Below are 22,188 nucleotides of genomic sequence, written 5' to 3' on the forward strand. Positions count from 1 at the left end.
CATCCAGGTAAAAGCAGGAAGATAACAGAAAAGGGGCAGCTGAATCTAACCTTTTGTTAGAAAGGCAAATGCTTTCCTGGTGTAACCAAGTCTGATTTCACCTTCTTTTTCACCAGAAAAGCTAGCTCATATGGCTCTCCCAACATGCAATGGAGAGTGGGAAGCAGAATACACGATGGTCATAGTTAACTTCAACCTATCACCTGAAATTGGGCACCCTGCTACCCCAAACAAAATTGTGGTGCTGTTATCAAGAAAGATAGGCTATCAAATGTACGTGTCTGCTACAAGTGATATACATTTTCTTTTACTGCTTTCTTAATTTCACATGTACAGAGATGAAAATTAGAAATATTAATACTTTGCTACTAATGCCAACCAAAGATCCCCTCTAATGTTATAATAATTTTACACATGATCTAGAGGTATTTTCATTAAAATCTTTGTTAAGGAATCTTAATTAGCTTAAAAAATATCCCCATAAGGATAAAAGAGGGGCCTTTAAGATATTGTTTTAGCGACAGCTCTAGTTTTTGGCTGCATATTTGGCTCAGCTTCTGAAAAAATAAAATCTAAAGGTTTCCTACTATTAGTCAATTAATCTTGTTATTTATCCTTTTAATTTAATCAACAAATGTCAGAAAGTCCTTATTATCCCACTGAAAGATCTTTTAATACCGTAGTCTTACCTCAAGTATGCACCATATATGAAGAACAATCCCATCATTATTCCATTTAAAATAAAAATCACACCAACATAAAAGCAAGCAGGGTCTCCTAATCCTTTAAAAAGACACAGATTATTCAGTACTTAATGAATAAATTACTATACAGTAATTGGGCATAATTATCTCAGTGCTTTGTAATCAAGAGCTAGTGAATTTGCTGAAAGCTTTGTTGCTCAGACTGCTGCTCTATTTAATAGTTACATTAGTACTTTCCCCATCCATAAGGCATTATTAGTTACATTTATACTTTTCCCTATTGAAGTGTTGTTATAGTGTAATGATTAGTTGGTGCTTCATTTTATTTAGGTGATGCTGCTATTGTTCCGCATCTAGAACTGTCTGTAGAGCCATTTGATAAATTACAAGCGAAAATCCATTGCAGTAATTTTATCTTTTGCTAGGCTCTAGGATGAGTAAAATACGGCCCCTGACTTCAAGGAGCAGCTTTAGTCTGTATGGGATAAATTGATCCATTATCATGTATAGCCAGGACCTTAATACTTAATATATCCTGTGTATAAAATGATACATACATATATATATATATTAACACACACACATAATCTACTAGGTACTTTGCAATCATCATCTCACATAATACTCAGAACAAATCTTTGAAATTACTTGGTATGAAAATACGTTTTTTAATGGTTGAGAAAACAACACAGAAAACTTAAGTAACTTGCCAAAAGTTATTTAGCTGTAACTGGTGGAGCCAGGATCTAAAGGCTGGCCTTTCTGATTTCTTCTTCTTCTCTGATCATTCCTTTTCAGTCTGTCCTAGTAACTTCTCATCCTTTTACACACACCCCTTCAATGTTGGACCACCTTAGGCTCTGTCATATACCTTCTTCTTTTCTCAGTCTGCATATTCTCCTTAAGGAAATTCTTCCACTTCCATGGTTCCAATTATCATCTATATACAGATGACTCCAAGTCTACCTTCAGATGAGAACTTTCTTCTTATTCCTATAGGTATGTATATGCAGGTAGCCACTTGACATCTACACTTTGGGGTCTCTCAGGTACCTCGAATTAATAGCAATTCAAACCTGCTACTTTTAAAAATGTTTCTTACCACTTTGAATGGAGGGACTCAATTAAGCCAGAAACCCAACAGTGTTACATAAATTCATTCTCCTTCCCCTTCCCCATCAAACAATTACCAAATCTTGTTGTTTCTCCTTCCAGCTATCTCTCAAATCCATTCATTTTTCCAGTTACCTTTCCTGCAATCACTTGCTGAGAGCAAAACAGTTTCCTACCTGGCCTCACTGAATTCACTTTTGTCCTTTACTAGTGTCTTTTCCATGTAACTGCCGAAACTGTGTTTTGAAAATAAAAATCTGTCAAAATTCTTCAATGAATACACATAAAATCCTTAACTAGTAAATGGTCCTTCATTATCGGACCCTTGCTTACACTCTAAGCATCATTTCACACCATGTTTTCTTCTCTATCTCTCTGCTCTAGGAAGTCTAACTTTCTTTCAGTTCTCCCTTGCCTCAGGACTTTGGAAAATGCTGGTTCCTATTCTTGAAACACTTCTCCTAACCTCAGCAATCTTATTTTCCTATTTGTAACATCCACCACAGTTGTAACCGCTAACATCCCTCTTATGTTGCAAACTCTATGAGGGTAAGGCCCCATGTTTACCCAGTTTATCTTGCGGTCCCAAGTGCCAACATTAACCTATCACTTAGTGGCAACTTAATAAATACCATATATGTACATATATAAGGTGATTTTTTCCCATCCCTCAGAAAAGTTTATACCTTCTAAGCTGGTTGAGGCAGTCTCTCAATTCCTTTAGTTAGTACAAAAAAAAAAAAAAAGTCTAATTGCCCTCAAATATCTTCTAACAATGCTGTTTTAGACCATGGTTATAAAGACCATCTGAGGGAATCAGTAAAAATGTAAAGGAAACATGGAAATACAAATTTAGGATATATTCTGAGAACTGAATGTTACTATACACAAGTCAACAAAAATATATTTATAAAACATAATGTTCTAGAGAATATGAAGAAATAAAGAAAAAACAACTATGTGTTATGGAAGTAGATACATGTGATTTCAAATAAGAGTTTCAAGGAACAGCATCATACTAAGATTGTAACAGTGCTAAACTGCAAACATCTTAAATGGAAGTGACAATTACAGATCCTGGAAAACTGTTAGATGATTCGAAAAGCAGTTCTCTGACAAAGATACTGACGTAGAAGATGTATATGAAGAGTTCGATTAGAACTGTTCATGGACTGTGAGAGCACAAAAACAGCAGAATTTCTAAAGTAATCTATTATATATCTGATTTTTAAATATTTATGCATAACTAAATTTTTACATTAAATATTTATGTTAACTATTACAGGTAGAACTGTGACTATTTAATCTACATCCCCCAAATTTATATATTCAAGCCACCCCAAAGCTTTTTTTGTACCTTCTGAAATGGAGGAATGACTTATAATCAGTATGGCCTTACACTGGAGTATATTAATACTCTAAATTCCAAATTAATACTCTTATTAGCAAGTACATTGCCTTCTCAGAAAATTAAAGGGTAAATACACTTTTAGGTGAATCAGTTCTAGACTGTTTTTAAAGAAAAAAATCACAGTAGTTTATAATAATTCTTAAAGGAGTCATAACATTATGTTTATGTAAACATTAATGACAATACAACAGCATTTTAGGAAGAAACATGCCTTCACAGCTTTGAACTTCACTTAGAGGTTTTACTCTGGTCACATTCCAGCAGGTCTTTGTTTCCAGCCCCAAAAAATCCATTATTCCCACAAATGTGCGATACCAGAAGGCTATAATCACCTACAAATGATAAAATCAAAAAGATAATAAAGAAAAATTCAATATGTACAAAATTCATACATGTACAAAAAATTTCCACATTAAATGTATGTGCAAATTCTAGAATTATACTCCTTTCTGAGATGTCATTGAATATAGTAGAAAAGCATGACTTTGAAGTCAAAATAGAACAAAAAATTCTGACTCTGCAAGGTATGGTTTCTATGGTGTGAAGTAATCCTTCAACCTCTGAACCTCAGCCACCTCATCTGTAAAATGAGCTTAATATCAATAATAACCATCTTACAAGAGTGATGGGAGATTAGTGCTTATATATATAAGAACTGGCATATAGTAAGCATTAAATGCTTTTGTCTTTTCAAAATACATTGTTTCAAACTTACACTTTTAGATGAGAAATTAATCTCAACTTTAGATGAGAAATTAATCTTGTGAACACAAAGTATGGACATTTACTTCAACACTTAAGTACTATATAAGGTTGCAAGCAAATGTAAATCTGCATACTGCATCTAAGCAATATGAAAATAAGACTGGACGACTCTTTGTTGCCTGTCATTTACATGCTTTCAAGTTTTAAAAACAAATGAACTACATTACCACGATTACTTTTTCAAAGCATCAAAGAAGCTGAAAACTGCAGATTATTCAATAAATATTTTTAATAAGTAAAAAGAAAAAAATTAGCTAATGTTTTGGAGACCATACTGTTGGAAACTAGTGGAACAAGAAACAGAGATGTAACGACATAAAGTTCCAAAAATAACCAAAAACTAAAAATAATACTTACCAAACACTGGAAAAAATGGGCCTAGTCTAATAAGCTAAGTCCTTATCTTATATACACAGAGTAAGTCAACATTAACTAAAGTTGAAGATTCAACAAATAGGGTTTTTTTTCTTTTTGATTTTTCCATTTACACTAGAATTAGACAGATAATCATTAGAGGAAATATGGTCAGACTGCCTTTGAAAAGTAAGCTGGGATATAGAGAAAGCTGCTGCAGAAAACTGCTTCTTTCATCTTAGATCTTAGGTAGGTCTACACTATACAATTGTTACTACTACAAATTACATTGAAAAGTACTTATAGAAATTTAAAAAAAAAAAGAAAGAAATTTGGGAAACCCTTAAGTACTTTGAAATTAAATAACAATATTTAAGTATCCAATGGATCAAAGGAGAAATCACATGGGAAATTAGAAGGTCACTTAAACTAAATGAAAATGAAAAAAAAGTCAATATTTAAATAATGTAAATTTCCTATTCCTACAAGTACAACTAGAACTCCTGTGAATAATATAAATCAAATACAAGAAGACCCTGAAAGGTAGAGAAAAGAAGGCAAACTAGATAGGAATGTCAGGGCCCAAGGAATGACATGGTAATAGGTTCCCTGGACTTTCCCTTTGCCTTATTTTCTCAGGTTTGGAGTTAAAGATACTTTGATACTTGATACCGAAACCAACAAAGAAAGTACCAAAAAATTAAACCACATACTAATAACCTTTATAAAGACAGACGTAACAAGTCCTAACAAAATATTAGCAAATAGATTTCAGCAATATATAAAAATAATTATATGCCATGATCAGATGGGGTTTATTCCAGGGATGCAAGACTATTTTAGTATGAAAAAATGAATGTACTCCATCATATTAATGGAACAAAGAAGATAAATTCCATGATCATATCAATTGGTGCAGAAAAAGCATTAGAAAAAATTCAATACCCATTCTGATAAGAACTTACAGAAAAACTAGGAATAAGAGAGGAACTACCTCAATCTTATAAAGGTCATGTGCAAAAAAACTTACAGCTAACTTTATACTTAATGGTTAGAGATTGAATGCTTTCTCCCTAAGATCAAGAATGAGGCCTGGATGTCCACATTCACCAGTCTTAATAAACATAGTACTGAAAGTTCTAGCCAGTGCAATAAGGTAAATAAGAGGAATAACAGACATACAGATTAAAAGAAAAAAATAATACTCTATTTGCATATTAAATGACTCACTATGTAGAAAATCCCAACATACGTATAAAAAAAAAATACTCCTAGAACTAATAAGTGAATTCAGCAAGATTACAGGGTGAAAGATAAACATACCAAAATAATCAACTGTATTTCTATGTAGCAATGAACATGTGGGCATCAATATTAAAAATACAATCCCCTTTATCATCTTTTAAAAAAACATGAAATACTTAGATGTATATTTATCAAAACACATACAAGACCTGTATGCTGAAAACTACACAATGCTTTTGAAGGAAACCAAAGAATACCTAAATAAACAAGCGACATACCATGTTCATGAATTAGAAGACTCAATAGCAAAGAGGTCAATTCTCCTCAAATTTATTTACATGTTTAATGTAATTCTTATCAACGTGTCGATAGAATTAGATATAGATAACATTATTGTTAAATACACATTAAAAGGCACATGAACTAGCTAAACCAATTTTGAAAAAGAATGAAGTGAGAGAAATCAGTTTACCTAATCCAAGACTTACTGTATAGGTACATTAATCAAAATCATATGGTACTGGCAGAGGGACAGACACATAACTCAATGGAAGAGAGCAGGGAACCCAGAAGTAAACCCATAGAAATATGCCTAATTTATTGTCACATAGGTGCAAAAGCAATTCAATGAAGAAAAGATAGCCCTTTCAACAAGTGGTATGGAAACTATTGGACATCTACAGGTAAAAAACAGCAACAACATAACCTTTACCCAAGTCGCAAGTCTCACATCACATAAAGAAATTAATTCAAAATGAAATGGATCACAGACAGAATTCTAATTGCTTTTAGAAAAAAACATAGAAAATATTTAGCATCTAGGGCTAGGCAAAGAATTCTTAGACTTGACACCAAAAGCACAATCCACAAGAAGAAAAATTGCTACAATGGACTCCATTAAAATTTAAAAATTTTCTTATGCAAAAGACTCTACTTAAGAGGATGAAGAAACAAGGTATAGACTGGGAGAAAATATTTGCAAACCACATACCTGGTAAAGAAGTAGTACCTAGAATATATAAAGAACAACCTAAGATTCAACATTAAAAAAAAACAACCCAATTAGAAAATGAGCAAAAAACATGAAGACACATTTCACTGAAGAGGGTATACAGATAGCTAATAAACACAAAAAAGGGGCGTTCAACAACATTAGTCATTAGGGAAATGCACATTAAAACCACAATGATAAATCACTACATTCTGATAAATCAGAATGGTTAAAATAAAAAATAGTGACAACACCAAATGCTGGAGACCCTGTGGAGAAAGTGAATCACTTATACATTCCTGGTAGAAATGTAAAATTGCATAACCACTCTGGAAAACAGTTTGGCAGTTTCTTATGGTTTGTTCCTTTTTTATTGCTGAATTGTATTCCTGGTATGAGTGTACCACAGTTTCTTTAACCATTCACATGTCAAAGGACATCTGTGTTGTTTGCAGTTTTGTGCTACAATGTATAAAGCTACAATAAACGTGTATAGTTTTTTGTGTGAACATAAATTTTAATTTCTCTGGGATAAATGTCCTGGAGTACAACTGCTGGATTATATGGTTTACATCTGTAATTTAAAAACTGGAAATAATTTAATATCCATAATAGGGAAATATACAAATAATTTTGGAATTCATAAAATGGTTAAAATTAAAGAAAAATAAATATGTACATACATTTTCAAAAATTCCAAAATAAAATATTGAGGAAAAAGTTGTAGAGTGATATGTTCAGTATGAGAACACTTCTGTGAAATTACAAAAACACAAACAATCCTTGAAAAAAGAACTGGATGGATATACACATCAAATTCACGATAATGATGCTTGTGAGAATGGGAAAGGAACAAACTTAACTGGGAAGCAGAACAAAGATGACTTTAACTGTATTTATAATGCTTTATCAGAAGCAAAAACGATAAAAGAAAAGCATTTATTTATTGTAGGTGGTTGACCACACATATTTGCACATTATTCTCTAGCTTCTGCAATTTTAAACATTTTAAAATCAAAATAAGAATAATTTTTAAAAGCTATAAAATATGAAGAAAGAAATAAAAAGCAAGACTTTTAAACTAATCTGCTGGATTCTGAGATAACTCAAAAGTAGTTCTTACCATGCTGTCAAGTCAGCATTTATCTTCAGAGTTCACAAACTGAATCTACAATATTTTTTCTCCTTTTTTCCAATTTCTAGAATTTGAAGACTATCATAAAATTCATACCTTTTTTAGTATTGGGAAGTATTCATAGATTTCTAGCTATATAACTAAATAAATCTTGCCTTATTAATGTATCCCCAAGGTCACTATTCTACTCATCACTGTCACTGTCCCTTCATGTGATCAGTATGCCCATCCACACGGTCTCTAAAGCCAACAGATGCAACTGACAAAGGATTAATCTCCAAAATATACAAACAGCTCATGCAGCTCAATATTAAAAAACAAACAACCCAATCAAAAAAATGGGCTGGAGGCCTAAATAGACATTTCTCCAAAGAAGACATACAGATGGCCAACAAACATATGAAAAAATGCTTAACATCACTAATTATTAGAAAATGCAAATCAAAACTACAATAAGTTATCACCTCACACCAGTCAGAATGGCCATCATGAAAAAATCTACAAACCATAAATGCTGGAGAAGGTATGGAGAAAAGGGAACCCTCTCACACTGTTGGTGGGAATGTAAATTGATACAGCCACTATGGATAACAGTATGGAGGTTCCTTAAAGAACTAAAAATAGAACTACCATATGACCCAGCAATCCCACTACTGGCCATATACCCTGAGAAAACCGTAATTCAAAAAGAGTCATGCACCACAATGTTCACTGCAGCACTATTTACAATAGCCAGGACATGGAAGCAACCTAAGTGTCCATCGACAGATGAATGGATAAAGAAGATGTGGTACATATGTACAATGGAATATTACTCAGCCTTAAAAAGGAACGAAATTGAGTCATCTGTAGAGACATGGATGGATCTAGAGACTGTCATACAGAGTGAAGCAAGTCAGAGAGAGAAAAACGAATATTGTATATTAATGCATATATGTGGAATCTGAAAATATTGGTATAGACAATCTTATTTACAAAGCAGAAAAAGAGACACAGATGTAGAGAACAAATGTATGGAGACCAAGAGGGAAAAGGGTGGGTGGGATGAATTGGGAGGTTGGGACTGACATATATACTATTGATACTATGTATAAAATAGAAAACTAATGAGAACCTACTGTATAGCACAGGGAACTCTATTCAGTGCTATGTGGTGACCTAAATGGGAAGGAAATCCGAAAAAGAAGGGATACATGTATACGTATAGTTGATTCACTTTGCTGTACAGTAGAAACTAACACAACATTGTAAAGCAACTATACTCCAATAAAAATTTTTTTAAAAGAAGCTACTGGGGCTTCCCTGGTGGCGCAGTGGTTGAGAGTCCGCCTGCCGATGCAGGGGACGCGGGTTCGTGCCCCGGTCCGGGAGGGTCCTACATGCCGTGGAGCGGCTGGGCCCGTGAGTCATGGCCGCTGGGCCTGCGCGTCCGGAGCCTGCCTGTGCTCCGCAGTGGGAGAGGCCACAGCAGTGAGAGGCCCGTGTACCGCAAAAAAAAAAAAAAAAAAAAAAAGAAGCTATTGTACTTATATTTGTATCTATTTTGCTTTTGCCCTGACATTACTTTTATCAAATCATTCATTTATTGCATTTTATAAAAACAAGGAGTAGGTAATTTGATGAATACTGATTAAAGAATGCTTCAATAATATCTTCCCATAACGTTTTCTCTGCTGATGTTTTGTAATATATGGTCTTTGTACATACTGCAATAGCCATGTACTGCTTTTCACCGAGACTTGCTTGGGGAAAAGAAGAGGAATTTAACAGGATATATTTTTGCTAGAATTAGAAAATAATAGATTGAGGTTTAAAAAAAAAATAAAGCCAACAGACCATCTCCCTCGAGAATCCTTCTTGGCTCCTTCCCATTTGGCCTATTACGCTAGTCATTAATTCCATACTAAGGTTCTATTCTTTAAGTTCATGTGAGCATAATTTCTGGGGTTTTTACATTTAGGAGAGGAACTTTTGATACACTGCTCAACTATAAGGACACATACAATCAATAAACTTTAAAATCCCCTCCTTCCTATAACATCATTGAGCTTACTATTTTTATCTGATAAAGAAGAATCCCTCTACAAATATTTGTCCCCAAATATTGCTTACCTCTGGATAAAGATGGAAGTGTTTTACTGTATTAATTATAAGGGGATATTCAGTGAGCCTGTCATTCATAATCATCCACAGACCTCCAAAAAATGAAGGCGCTTCGATAATGGTTTTGAAGTAGGAATAATAAAGTCCCTTTAAAAAAGTACAAATTGTCAATGTAAGTAAAATTTGAAAATATTTATTTTTATAACTCTTTTTAGAACAATTTACTCTGAAAAAAAGAAAAGGATAGATAATAAGACTACCTAATTTCTCCTCGCTAGTGCATTCTTGGATGCAAAAAAGGCATACATTTTCAGGTTATCACTATACTATTCTTTCATATTTTCTGTAGGTTTGAAAAAGAGTTAAAGGGATGGTTAAACATTTTAAGGAGCTTTTCTAACCACACCTTAAAATATGTAAACAATATATTTTTAGTTTTACCAAGCCTGATTTTACCCCCACATTATGAGATGCCTAGAGGTTGAGATCTGATGATTCTGGCACAGAGATGACTTCATGCCCTTGTACATGTAGAACTTTGCATAGAGAAAATTACTTCTTTTTCTCCAACTCTTAAGAAATAACAGTGACTACAAGAGCATTAGATGCAACTTTGTGCTTTCATCTTACTTCCTAGTTCCATCTATTGGCTCTGCACAAGGTGAAAGCTAACTAAATGTGAACCAACTATTGTTCATGACACAAATGCTGTGTCCTAAAAAACGGATTACTTTAGTGCATTATTCCAGCATGTGGAATAATGATTTTATTAGGTTACTAAAAGTGCTGTTTAGTTAAATTCCAAAGATTAACAAAAGCATGTTGTTTCATATTACTTCCTCATCAATTTCCTGCTTTCCTTCCTAAAAAATAAAGGGCCACATAGTTTGTAATACACGCTCCCTCAAAAAACATTAAAAGCAATTTTCAACTCCACACGCATTCCTGCTTCATACAACTATAGGTACTTTATTTTTGATAGACTAAGCAACACTAGTGACTATTAAAATTAAAAGATCTGGGGGGCTTCCCTGGTGGTGCAGTGGTTAAGAATCTGCCTGCCAATGCAGGGGACATGGGTTCGAACCCTGGTCCGGGAAGATCCCACATGCCACGGAGCAACTAAGCCCATGTGCCACAACTACTGAGCCTGCGCTCTAGAGCCCGTGAGCCACAACTACTGAAGCCTGGGCGCCTAGAGCCCATGCTCCACAACAAGAGAAGCCACCGCAATGGAAGCCCACGTACCGCAACGAAGAGTAGCACCCGCTCGCTGCAACTAGAGAAGTCCACACGCAGCAATGAAGACCCAACACAGCCAAAAATAAAAATAAATAAAATAAATTTATTTTTTAAAAAAGTATAAAAAAAATTAAAGATTTGTTTTAGCTGATGTCTGTAAAAGCATTTACTCATAATTTTGATTAGTAAAATAAGTTCATATAAGGATCTTTCCCTTTTCTTATGAGAGAAACAAGGCAATACTACAATGAAAAGATATTTAATATGCATGTCTATACTTAGATAAATAGAAAATATATAAATTTTTATTAATAACAGTTATTATTTTGGGGCCAGGTACTGTGCTATGTGCTTCATTCATTTTCATCTTCCTTCATTTTTGGTAAAACCCTGTAAGGCTGGCATTATTCCCAGTTAACAGATGAGACTGAGAATCAAAGTTAACTTACTAGCCATTATGCAAGAAAGCACAGAACTGCTATCTGAATCTAGTGATCTGTCATCAAAGCCCAGACTCTGCCACAGCTATGCTCTTTATTTAATATTTTATATACTGTCTTTGGAAATAATACCTATAATAAAAATTCAAATGCTAACACACCCAATTCTTCAAAGCTTTAAGTGGCTATACGGTGAGACTTAAAAGCAATGGCTGAGATACCTAGAGTAGGCAGATTTATAGAGACAGGAAGTAGAACAGAGGTCACCAAGTAGCTAGGTGAGGAGTCAGTGTGAGTGGGGAGTTAAGTGTTTAGCAGGTACAGTCTCTTTGGGATAATAAAGTTCTGGAGATAGATGGTGGTGATGGTTGCACAACTATATAAGTGTACTTAATGCCACAGAACTGTATACTTCAAAATAGTTGAAATGGTAAATTTTGCTAATTTTTTTAATTAAAATTTTTTATTTTAATTTAGCCACAATTAAAACCAAAAAACAAAACTAGTGGCTAAACAGTCAGGAGACCCAGTTTCAATTCTTCTCTTGGCCCCTAACTAGCTGATCTGGAAGACAGTCCTGGTCTCTCTTAATTGTAAATTTCTGCAATTCTGGCATTCTTTTTCCCATTTAACCCCCATAAAAATTATGTGAAATACATATGGTAGATAGATTATCTCCATTTTATAGGTTAGGTGCCAAAAAAACAGAAAGCATTATATCAAAAGTTGTCTCTTAAAAGAAATTATCTTGAAATCAAGAGAGCTAAAAAAAAATTTAAAGAGCCAGATAAAACATGGGGTCTCCCAACTCCACCCTAAGGGAAAGCAATTTCTGATCATTTTGGTAGCCCTGTATCACTTCTTTTTAATTTTATTTTATTATTATTATTATTTTTTGCGGTACGCAGGCCTTACACTGTTGTGGCCTCTCCCGTTGCGGAGCACAGGCTCTGGAAGTGCAGGCTCAGCGGCCATGGCTCACGGGCCTAGCCGCTCCGCGGCATGTGGGATCTTCCCGGACCGGGGCACGAACCCGTGTCCCCTGCATCGGCAGGCGGACTCTCAACCACTGCGCCACCAGGGAAGCCCTATTTTTAGTTTTTTGAGGAATCTCCATAATGGCTGCACTGATTTACATTCCCACCAACAGTGTACAAGGGTTCCCTTTTCTCCACATCTTCAGCAACGTTTGTTATTTGTACACTTTTTGATGGCAGCCATTCTGACAAGTGTGAGGTGATATCTCATTGTGGTTTTGATTTGCACTTCTCTAATAATTAGTGATGTTGAGCATCTTTTTATGTGCCTGTTAGCCACTTGTATGTCTTCTTTGGAAAATGTCTATTCAGGTCTTCTGTCAATTTTTTTAACTTTTTCTTTTATATTGAGTGTGTGAGTTGTTTTTGTATTTTGGATATTAACCCCTTATTAGTCATAGCATTTGCAAATATTTTCTCCCATTCAGTAGGTTGTCTTTAAGTTTTGTGGATGGTTTCCTTTGCTTTGCAAAAGCTTTTAGGTTTAACTAGACTCTCTATTTGTTTATTTTTACTTTTATTTCTTTTGCCTTAGGAGACAGATCCAAAAAATATATTGCTACAATTTATGTCAAAGAGTGTTCTGCCTATGTTCTCTTCTAGGAGTTTTATGGTTTCAGGTCTTACATTAGGTCTTTAATCCATTTTGAGTTTATTTTTGTTTATGGTGTGAGGACTAAAACACTTTTTTATTTAAATAATAAACCTACAGGCCAGATTTCAAAAACAAACCTATGGTTACCTAAGGGGAAAAGTGGGGTGGGGAGAGATAAGCTAGGAACCTGGGATTAACATACACACATTACTATATATAAAATAGATAACCAACAAGGACCTACTGTATAGCAAGCACAGAGAACTCTACTCATATTCTGTAATAATCTACATGGGTAAAGAATCTCAAAAAGAATGAATATGTGTATACATATAACTGAATCAGTTTGCTGTACACCTGAAACTAACACAACATTATAAATCAACTATATTCCAATAAATTTTTTTTAAAAAAACAGCAAAAATAAAACAAAATAAACCTATAGGCTATAGTTTGAGAAACAGTGCAATTCACCAAAAATTCATTTCAGTTCCTAATAAATTTCTACCTTATAGTCTCACTATTCTTAAACTACATATGAATTCATTAGAAGAAAGAACCTAACCATTTCAGTGCGAAAAGTCATCTCCCGTTCCAAGGATGAGAGGTGAGAAAAATGACGATCATTTTCAAAAAGCTTTATTAAATGTATCCTAGAAGAAAAATAACATGTTTCAAAAACAGCACTAAAATAACTATTATAAACAAAGTATGAAAGCCATGAAAAGACAAAGAATAAATTTTTATAATAAATATTGAGATAATTTTGTAACTTGCTAATTTGTATATTTTTAGGCATTCATAAGCTAGCATTAGCACAGAGCTGAAATTCCTTAACTCCCTGGTTCCTAATATTAATTGTGTATCTAAAACTCCTGCAGATCTCATCACCCTTCCTCCTACTGCAGGCCTCTAAATCAGAACAGAAGCATGTTTTTGTCTGTTAGGTTTCACAAGTGTTTCCAATGTACCAGGTTTGGGAAATGCCTCTAACTGTTGAAAAGCTTTGGAATATAACTTTAAATAAAATTATTTTAGGTTAAAGCAATTTTTAAATAAGTATAATACTACATAAAGTGCCAAAGAACACAGGACTGTACTTTGAGATATTTATTAATGCAACTTAAAAAAACAGCTGTAGGTACTGAAAACAGGAGCATATGTGACAAATAAATTATAGTCAGCAATTATGCTATCCTTAATTTACATAGTAGATGCTTTCCAATGAAGTACAAAATAAATCAAAATTCCATATAGCAACGCTGTCTTTCACTCACCTTCGTTTACACATAGGACACATGCCACAGTACCAACAGCTGTAGGAAATGTTTCTTATCATTACAGCCTTAGTTCTAACATTGAAATCTCCCTGCAGAATAATGATCAGAAGAGCACTGTCCCAACAGGATGTGGGGCAGATCCCATTCTTCCCAATAGTAGAAATCCTTGAGCTCAGGTAGAAATGAAGATATGTCAGAGGAAAAATATTATTATTTTACATAGAGTTTTTACAAACATATCATTTGTGTAAAATTATATGCAGGTGTATGCATACTGAAAGGCTCATTTAATTCTGTATTACCATCACAGAGTGTTTATCTTCATTTCTACCTGATTTCCAATTGACAGGTGTTACTAAAACTTTGTCTCTAAGTTTATGTCACTAACAACACTCAATTACTATAAAATGAGGAAGTTTTTTTACATGAAATAAACATGAAAAGTACACTACAAAAGCTAGACATTTAAGAAACATAGTGGTGAATCCTTTGATAAAGCAAAAATATTTTAATTCATAAGTTACTATTCCCCTAATGCATCCATTTATAAAAGTTGCTTCACATGAGGTTTTTAAAAAGGTTATATATATATATATGTAAACTGGTGCACATACAGATGTTCTATACACATAACAAGCAGTTATTGTTTTATTATATGCAAACAGCAATGGCAATTTTTAATCCAAATGTTTTCATTGATTTCAAACTGAAACTAATCTTACCAGTGCAAAATTGCCACAAAGGCAGCTGGAAAAAGAAGAAAAGAAAAAAGTCATTAAAAGCTGCTTCATTATAATATACCTTTAAAACAACTATTTAATAATTTTTAAAACAAACATTGCACTGTTGAAAGTTCCCAATCATGCTTCTCCAGCTCTTTTTCCATATTCTTACCATCCTGAGCTCATTCCTACCACTCTTCAGTATTTCTCAGATTTACTAGTTTTATGCCACAATCAGCAAACTATGGCCCATGGTCTGTTTTTGTATTGTCTGCAAGCTAAAAATATTTGTTAAATTTTTTAAGGGTTATAAAAATAAGAAAGAATAGGTAACAGAGACCGTATGTGGCCTGTGAAGCTTAAAATATTTACCACCTGGATCTTTATAGAAAAAGTATATACTTGCTACATATGTTAACTTTCTATCTAATACATACATAATATACTCTGAACCACTTTAAAATTAAACCTATACCTCCCCTCTCAACTCAAAACAGATGCCCCTCTGATAAGGTTTCATTAACTCTTAAGATACACAGAGAATGCCTTATTCAACTATACCTGTATCCTCTTTCTTATTCTCCAATTACTCTTAAAAATGATATTTAAGGAAAAGATCAAATATCCTACTAAGTCCATCTAGCTTTCCAAAAACGCTCAAAATATTCATGTGCCTCTCCCTCCCCTTACTCCACATTCCACACCTGATAAAATGGTAAGGTGTAATGATGCCAATATTGTAAATGCAAAGAAGTGCTTATCACAGTTCCTTTCAAAGTTGTAATAAAAAGCTGACTCCTGGGCCCCCATATCCTGTCTCTGTCAATCTCACCTCTGATAGTGACCCAACCTTATACTTTACTGAAACAAAGATCATTTAATGCGAGCACTCCCAAAGTCTCTTATATCCACTTCAACATTTCTCTACGTAGTAATTCCCTCTCTTGGAACCTTAATCCCACCCTCTCCCCTTGGTTCTTCCCTTCAGCCTTTAATTTTCCTAGGCCTTAAAACACTTCTCTTGATCTAGTAGGCCTTCCAACTACGAAATATTCTCTCCTCCACACCCCCCGCCATTATCTAACAAGATTCTTAGCCTACTTCTTTCTTCTAAGTTCCTGTAACTCTTAAATGACCAATGATCAGTTAGTTATCAACATCAATGGCCTCTTTCACTTCTGCTTTTCAATCTCTCTGTAACATTTGACCAGATTCTTAGATTTCTTGCTCTGTTATCTTCCATCATACCAACTCTTCCATCTTCCATCATACCAACCCTTTCTGACCATTTTGTTTTTATATGCTTATCTGGTTTTCCTTCTCTCACGTCTTAAAACTAAGTATAATGGGTTTTCCCAAATAGCTTTACTTTGCCCTCTTTCCTCTCTTGGAAATCTCACTCAATCTTAACGTTTCAACTCACTTCCACATGGATAATTCCCAAATCGACACTCCTCATGCCTGAACAAATGTTCTCTCTCCCTCTCCTCACACTCTTTTCCTCTTCTACCTCACTACCTACCCAGTTCCTCTCAATTTGTTGCCATTAACTTTCACCTCTGTCCTCTCTTCTCCATTCCTACTGTTGCTACCCTCATTAAGACCACTATTGCCTGGATTCCAGCATTCAATTATTTTTTCTGCTTCTTTTCTCAGTCCATATCCAGTCCATTTTACACAATGCTGTCCAATTATTCTCTCTGAAGCACACTTCTGATCATTTCACTCTATTTAAAAATCATTCAATGCCAACATCGTGAATGTACTGTCACAAAATTGTTCACTTTAAAAATGGTTAATTTATGTTATGTTTTCCTAAAGAAAAGAATCAATTGATGCCTCCCTACAGAACAAAGCCCAAATGCCTTAAACCTAGGCTTGAATTAGACTCTCCATGGCTGGTCCCAACCAACCTTTTGAACTTCCTACTTTCTCTTCTTTTTGTACCCTTACTCTGCTTTCATATTTTCTTATTTCCATGACTCTGATTATGCTGTTTTTTTTTTTTTTTTTTTTTTTTTGCGGTACGCGGGCCTCTCACTGTTGTGGCCTCTCCCGTTGCGGAGCACAGGCTCCAGACGCACAGGCTCAGCGGCCATGGCTCACGGGCCCAGCCGCTCCGCGGTGTGTGGGATCTTCCCGGACCAGGGCAAGAACCCGTGTCCCCTGCATCGGCAGGTGGACTCTCAACCACTGTGCCACCATGGAAGCCCTATGCTGTTCTATAGGCCTCTAAACTTGTTCTCTGCTTCATGCATCCAAATATTAGCCTTTGGTCACAATTCAAATCTCACCTTTTCCTAAAAGTCTTATCTGATCTCATTTCCCACTTCCCATTCTCCAGTATGTTCACTCTTTTGAACTCTCATAGCACTTAATATACTCACTCATCATTTCACCCAACATTGAGTGCCTTCAATGTGCCAGTCATGGGTGCACCAGGGCTTGTGTTTGGGCAAAACACCTCTGTATTCAAGACCATGTTGATTCTGGATGTGGAATGTATCTGTTTCCATAATTAGACATCTGACAAAATCTAAATATGAACCCCCATCTATTATTTCTCAAGTATTTTCAACACACCCCAAATGTGGACATTCATTCTACTTTAATTAACATCAGCAGTCAACTTAGAAAAGAAATCACAGTAACTTACATTAGGAGACATTTATCTATGTTTCAATACACATCAGCAGCCAGTCTGACCAAAGACTAGGCTCAAAACTGATTTTAATGAAACAGCAATATTTAAGTTACGTCTTCAGCTACAGAAAATGAGGAATACAAATAAACATCTTTCAAGTGCTTAAATAAGAAGAAAATTTAAGCATCAAAGCTCCTCAGCAAGATGAAAATAAATGGAAAACATGGGGAAATATATTGCCTAATGTGACTATTTCTGCTATTAAAGATTCTCAACTCATTAAAATAACCACGTTTATTTTTCTTTATTCAAGGTGCAGAAAAATACAATGTCTGACCTCTCCCCCCCCAAAAGCTACCCTATCATTTTCACAACTTGTGATAAATGGCTGCCTTAAGATGACATTTTGTTGGTGACACATGAAGTGATCACTGTTCCTGAAAACCCTTGAAAATGTTTTAAAAGAACTTAAAAAGAACTTTAAAAGAAGAGGGCTGGAAATTCTTGTCAGCGATTTTCCAGAGATTGGACTTCGCCATTATTGCTGCTAGACTTGCTTGTTAAACTGATCTGCAAGATTCACCAAAACCACTTCCAACCCGAGGCTCAGAGGGCCCGCGGGTCCCTCAGATGCGAGCCTACCGCGCGGGATTGCTGGGCCTCGAGCCGTCGGGGCTCCTGCCGAGGGCTTTCCCCGGTCGACTCTGCTCACCTATGCCGAGGGTCATCCTGCCCGTGAACTGACATCTCCGCAATAGATGCACCTTGTCGCGGAGCTGCTCCATGAAACAGCTGAGGAACTGAAAGCGGCCGAGAGGAACGGTCCTTGCGACCGCCTCCATTTGCAGGCAATTCTGCGCGTTCAGGTTTCGGGTACCCCGCAGCGAGTACTCCTGGGCGTCCCCTGGCAGGTTCCCCCCGCATGCAGGCAAAGACAGCTTCGGCTTTTTCACCTCCCCCTTCGGCTCCTCGTCCAACTCCGGCTCCCCGGCTTCGGTGGCCCGGCGCCGCGGCTGCCTACACTGCGTGGAGCGGGGAGAGTGCGACGGCTCTGAGACCGCTTCTTTGAGCTTATTCCTCGTTTGCCCGACCATTTTCTCATAGTCCCTGTTCGGTTGGAGCTGCTACTCTCTCCGGCGCGGGCCCGGCCGAGTCCGGCGAGGTCCGCAGGGGTCTGGCTCGGCTCGCAGCCTCAACGACTAGTCCCCGCCGCAGTTGCTGGCCACCGGGTATCCAAGGCGACCGCGAACCCTGGAAGGGGGGCGGTGTCAGGCCCAGGCTGCCCCGCGCTGCCGGTGCGCCGCCCACGCGTGCAGCCCCACGTGCGCAGCCCGTGCGCGCAGCCCGGCGCGCATCCTCCCACGTGCGCCTCCACGTGTCCAGCCCCAAGTAAGAGGACTCCGCGCAGAGCTCCACGCGCGTCTCCTCACGCGTATCCTCTCAACTGCGCCGCCCAGCTCACCGCCGCCCTACGCTGCTGGTGGACAAGTCTGAGGAACTTTCTTCGACTTTAGGCTTAGCTTTGTTATTTTTACCAAAAGATTGTCTGTCTCGAGGTTATTGAAGGGAAAGGAGATCTCAATGGAAAGAAATAACCGTAGAAAGAGAGCGAGGGAAGAAAGTGGGCGCCTGTGATGCACCTGACAGCTATTAGGAGCGTCTCTCCTCGCCTCCTTGGAACACTTAGCATTGGGCACTCAGTCCGTCTCCTATGCCGAGGCAGTGGCCCGAGGCCGCAGGCAGCAGGTGGCAGAGCAGGCGTCAGCCCGGTGAGTCTAACCCCAGAGCCTCTGGTTGACGCGAACTCGGTGACGTCCCCTTTGAGGACAGCGCTTATTAATCCATTCTGAAGTGAAATTGTGTCCCCAGCAAGGTTGCTCAGAATTCGTCAGCAGTTGAGCGCGGAGTTGCGCTCACCAGTCTCCCCCTTCTGAACCAGGGACCACCCAGGACCACGTGAGAGGGGAGCCCCATAGTCACTGCACAGCCACACGTGATGCCAGGACGGCTGGCAAAGATGGACAGGGGCCATTGGCATTTTTCATGTCCTCTGTTACAGGCCAGGCCGCTGGAGCCCACGACGCTTCACGTCCCATCTGTTTTATCATGGATCGAACTCCCTAAGCCCCTTCTCCCCCATCTAATCTAGGCTCACTGTGGCCAGGTTAATTTTCCGCATGCCACACCCTTCAGAAATGCTCGTGGTTCCCATTAGCCCGCAAATGAAACGTAAACTCCTTGGCTTGTTCATCGGTACCTTCAGCAAGCTGCCCCAGTCTGCCTTTTCAACTTTAGTTTCCCACCTCCGCGGACACAAATCTTCCTTTCCAGTCATTACAAGTGAGGTCCGCAGTGTGACTCCATAGCTATCCGTTTACTTATACCGAAAAGCCCTCCTGTAGCTTTTTCATGCATTTCTGCCTGCCCATCTCAATTCTATCACCTTCCAAGCCCCAGCCCACGTTAATTTCCCTACTCTGAAGGTCTAAAGCAGTTACTGACAGTATTATTCATCTTGTCACTTATTTAAATTCAATAAGTGCTAATATTAATTTGTTGGTTTGTAAGATTTTCTTCAAGGAGCGTTTCTACATTCCTGGCACTATGTTTGGTGCTTAAAATGTTTTCGCATCTAGGGAATTGCTTGGCGGTCCAGTGGTTAGGACTCCGCGTTTTCGCTGCTAAGGCCAGGGGCCCCCGCGGCCGCGGCGGGGCCAAAAAAAAAAAAGTTTTCTCATTAAATTCACACGATAACTTTGTACGAATTAGGAAGCCGCGGATCAAGGATGTAGTGATTTACCCAACTTTTAACAGCTAATAAATCGTCCAATCCTGAGTTTACAATACAAGGTACTTATGGGTGGTTGATAAAAATATATTATTGAGTAAATATGCAAATTCAAAAAAATACCTTATTTTTTCATATGAGTATTTTAATATTGTTTTTGGAATGCAGTGATTTTGTTTCCCTTTAATAAAAAGGGAATTGTAGAATTAGCTTAAACTCATAAAATGAATTGGGTGGATTTGCACCTTTTTGTATGTATTAGAACATCTGGTTCTGGAGCCTTTTTATTTTTCTTTAGTCTTTAAGTTTCCTCCATTATTAATGGTGTATTTACATTGTCTACTACTTCTGGTATCAATTTGGGAAATTTATATTTTCCAATAGACGTTTCAAGTCAGCTGAATTATACACCCTACTTTTACCTGAAATTGATATGGCCATCTGTGCCTTTTCAAAAAATCAGTGTTTTCCCAACACTGGATAATCTGTTTATCCTTCAACTCTCTGTGATTTTAATAGATGTGTTTAAGTTATATCTTGTTGAATATTTAAAAAGGTAATCTGAGGGTCCTTGTTGATAGATTATTCATTTAAGTGATTTTATAAGTTTTATGTCTTCGTTTTTCATGAGGAGTGGGTATTTTTGTGGGAAGTAAGGAGTGGCTGCTACTGGAATGTTGGCCAGATGTCATTTTTAGTGACATTTTCTTGTAAAACTTTGAACTGAACTTTCTGATTTTGGTCTCCTTCTTTTCAATCTATTTTGCCTATTTCTTACGTTTCCCTTTTGTGAATTTGTTTGTTTCTTGGAGTTTCCAGTTGTCTTTTGTATCACTCCATGTCCTAACAGAATAAAGCCTATTCTTTCTGTTGGTCTAGCCCTTGAAAGTACAAATCTGGTCATGTTTGGCATTTAAAAAATAATTTTTATAATAATGTTCATTGTACTATTATTTATATAATTGAAAATTAGAAGTAACCTCCATGTCAAACAATGAATTACAGAACACTGATAACAGTGAAGCATTACTAAATTGACTAAAGTCGTTTTGAATGAATATTTAACAACATAGGAAAATACTCATGATATAGTGTTAAAGGTAAAATAAGCAGGATATATATGATTCAGATATATAGTAAACACATAGAATTAACTGTGTTGCATGCTCCATTCTAAATCTTTTACATAGAGGGCTCATATATGTAAGATTACCAAGATTACCTTTAGCCAGTAACTTAACTGCTCTAATTTATCTCCCGATCTGAAAAATGCTGAAGTACCTAAAACATAATAAAGCATCTAAAAGAGTATATGCTTAATTTGAAAATTATTACTATATCTTGGGGACTTCCCTGGCAGTCCAGTGGTTTAGACTCTGCGCTCCCACTGCAGGGGGCGCAGATTCAATCCCTGGTGGGGGAACTAAGCTCCCACAGGCCACACAGCGTGGCCAAAAAATAAAATAAAATAAAATAATTACTATATCTTGCTCTAGAGTGACCATATTCAGAGTATACTGATGAGTATTATTTCCAATTAATGTTTTGCTCACCTGGATTATTGTCATTAAGTTATATGTTAGTTCTATTATTAAACAGTAATACGAGTTGAAGTTTCA

General features: G+C 36.6%; 1 protein-coding gene across 1 annotated transcript in view; it reads right to left on the reverse strand.

The window, feature by feature from the left end:
• Positions 1-18,875, reverse strand: part of DPY19L2 (dpy-19 like 2) — a gene marked incomplete at both ends in the record, with an annotated part of 88,823 nt that extends 69,948 nt beyond the window's left edge. Inside the window, 6 exons of the mRNA XM_079711115.1 lie at positions 690-783; positions 3,440-3,560; positions 9,831-9,968; positions 13,701-13,788; positions 15,138-15,162; positions 18,494-18,875. Of these exons, the coding sequence (XP_079567241.1) occupies positions 690-783; positions 3,440-3,560; positions 9,831-9,968; positions 13,701-13,788; positions 15,138-15,162; positions 18,494-18,875 (848 nt within the window). The remainder of the gene's footprint in view (positions 1-689; positions 784-3,439; positions 3,561-9,830; positions 9,969-13,700; positions 13,789-15,137; positions 15,163-18,493) is intronic.
• Positions 18,876-22,188: the final 3,313 nt, after the last annotated feature.

The sequence above is a fragment of the Hyperoodon ampullatus genome (genome assembly GCF_949752795.1).
Source record: "Hyperoodon ampullatus genome assembly, chromosome: 9".
NCBI classification, from domain to species: domain Eukaryota; kingdom Metazoa; phylum Chordata; class Mammalia; order Artiodactyla; family Ziphiidae; genus Hyperoodon; species Hyperoodon ampullatus.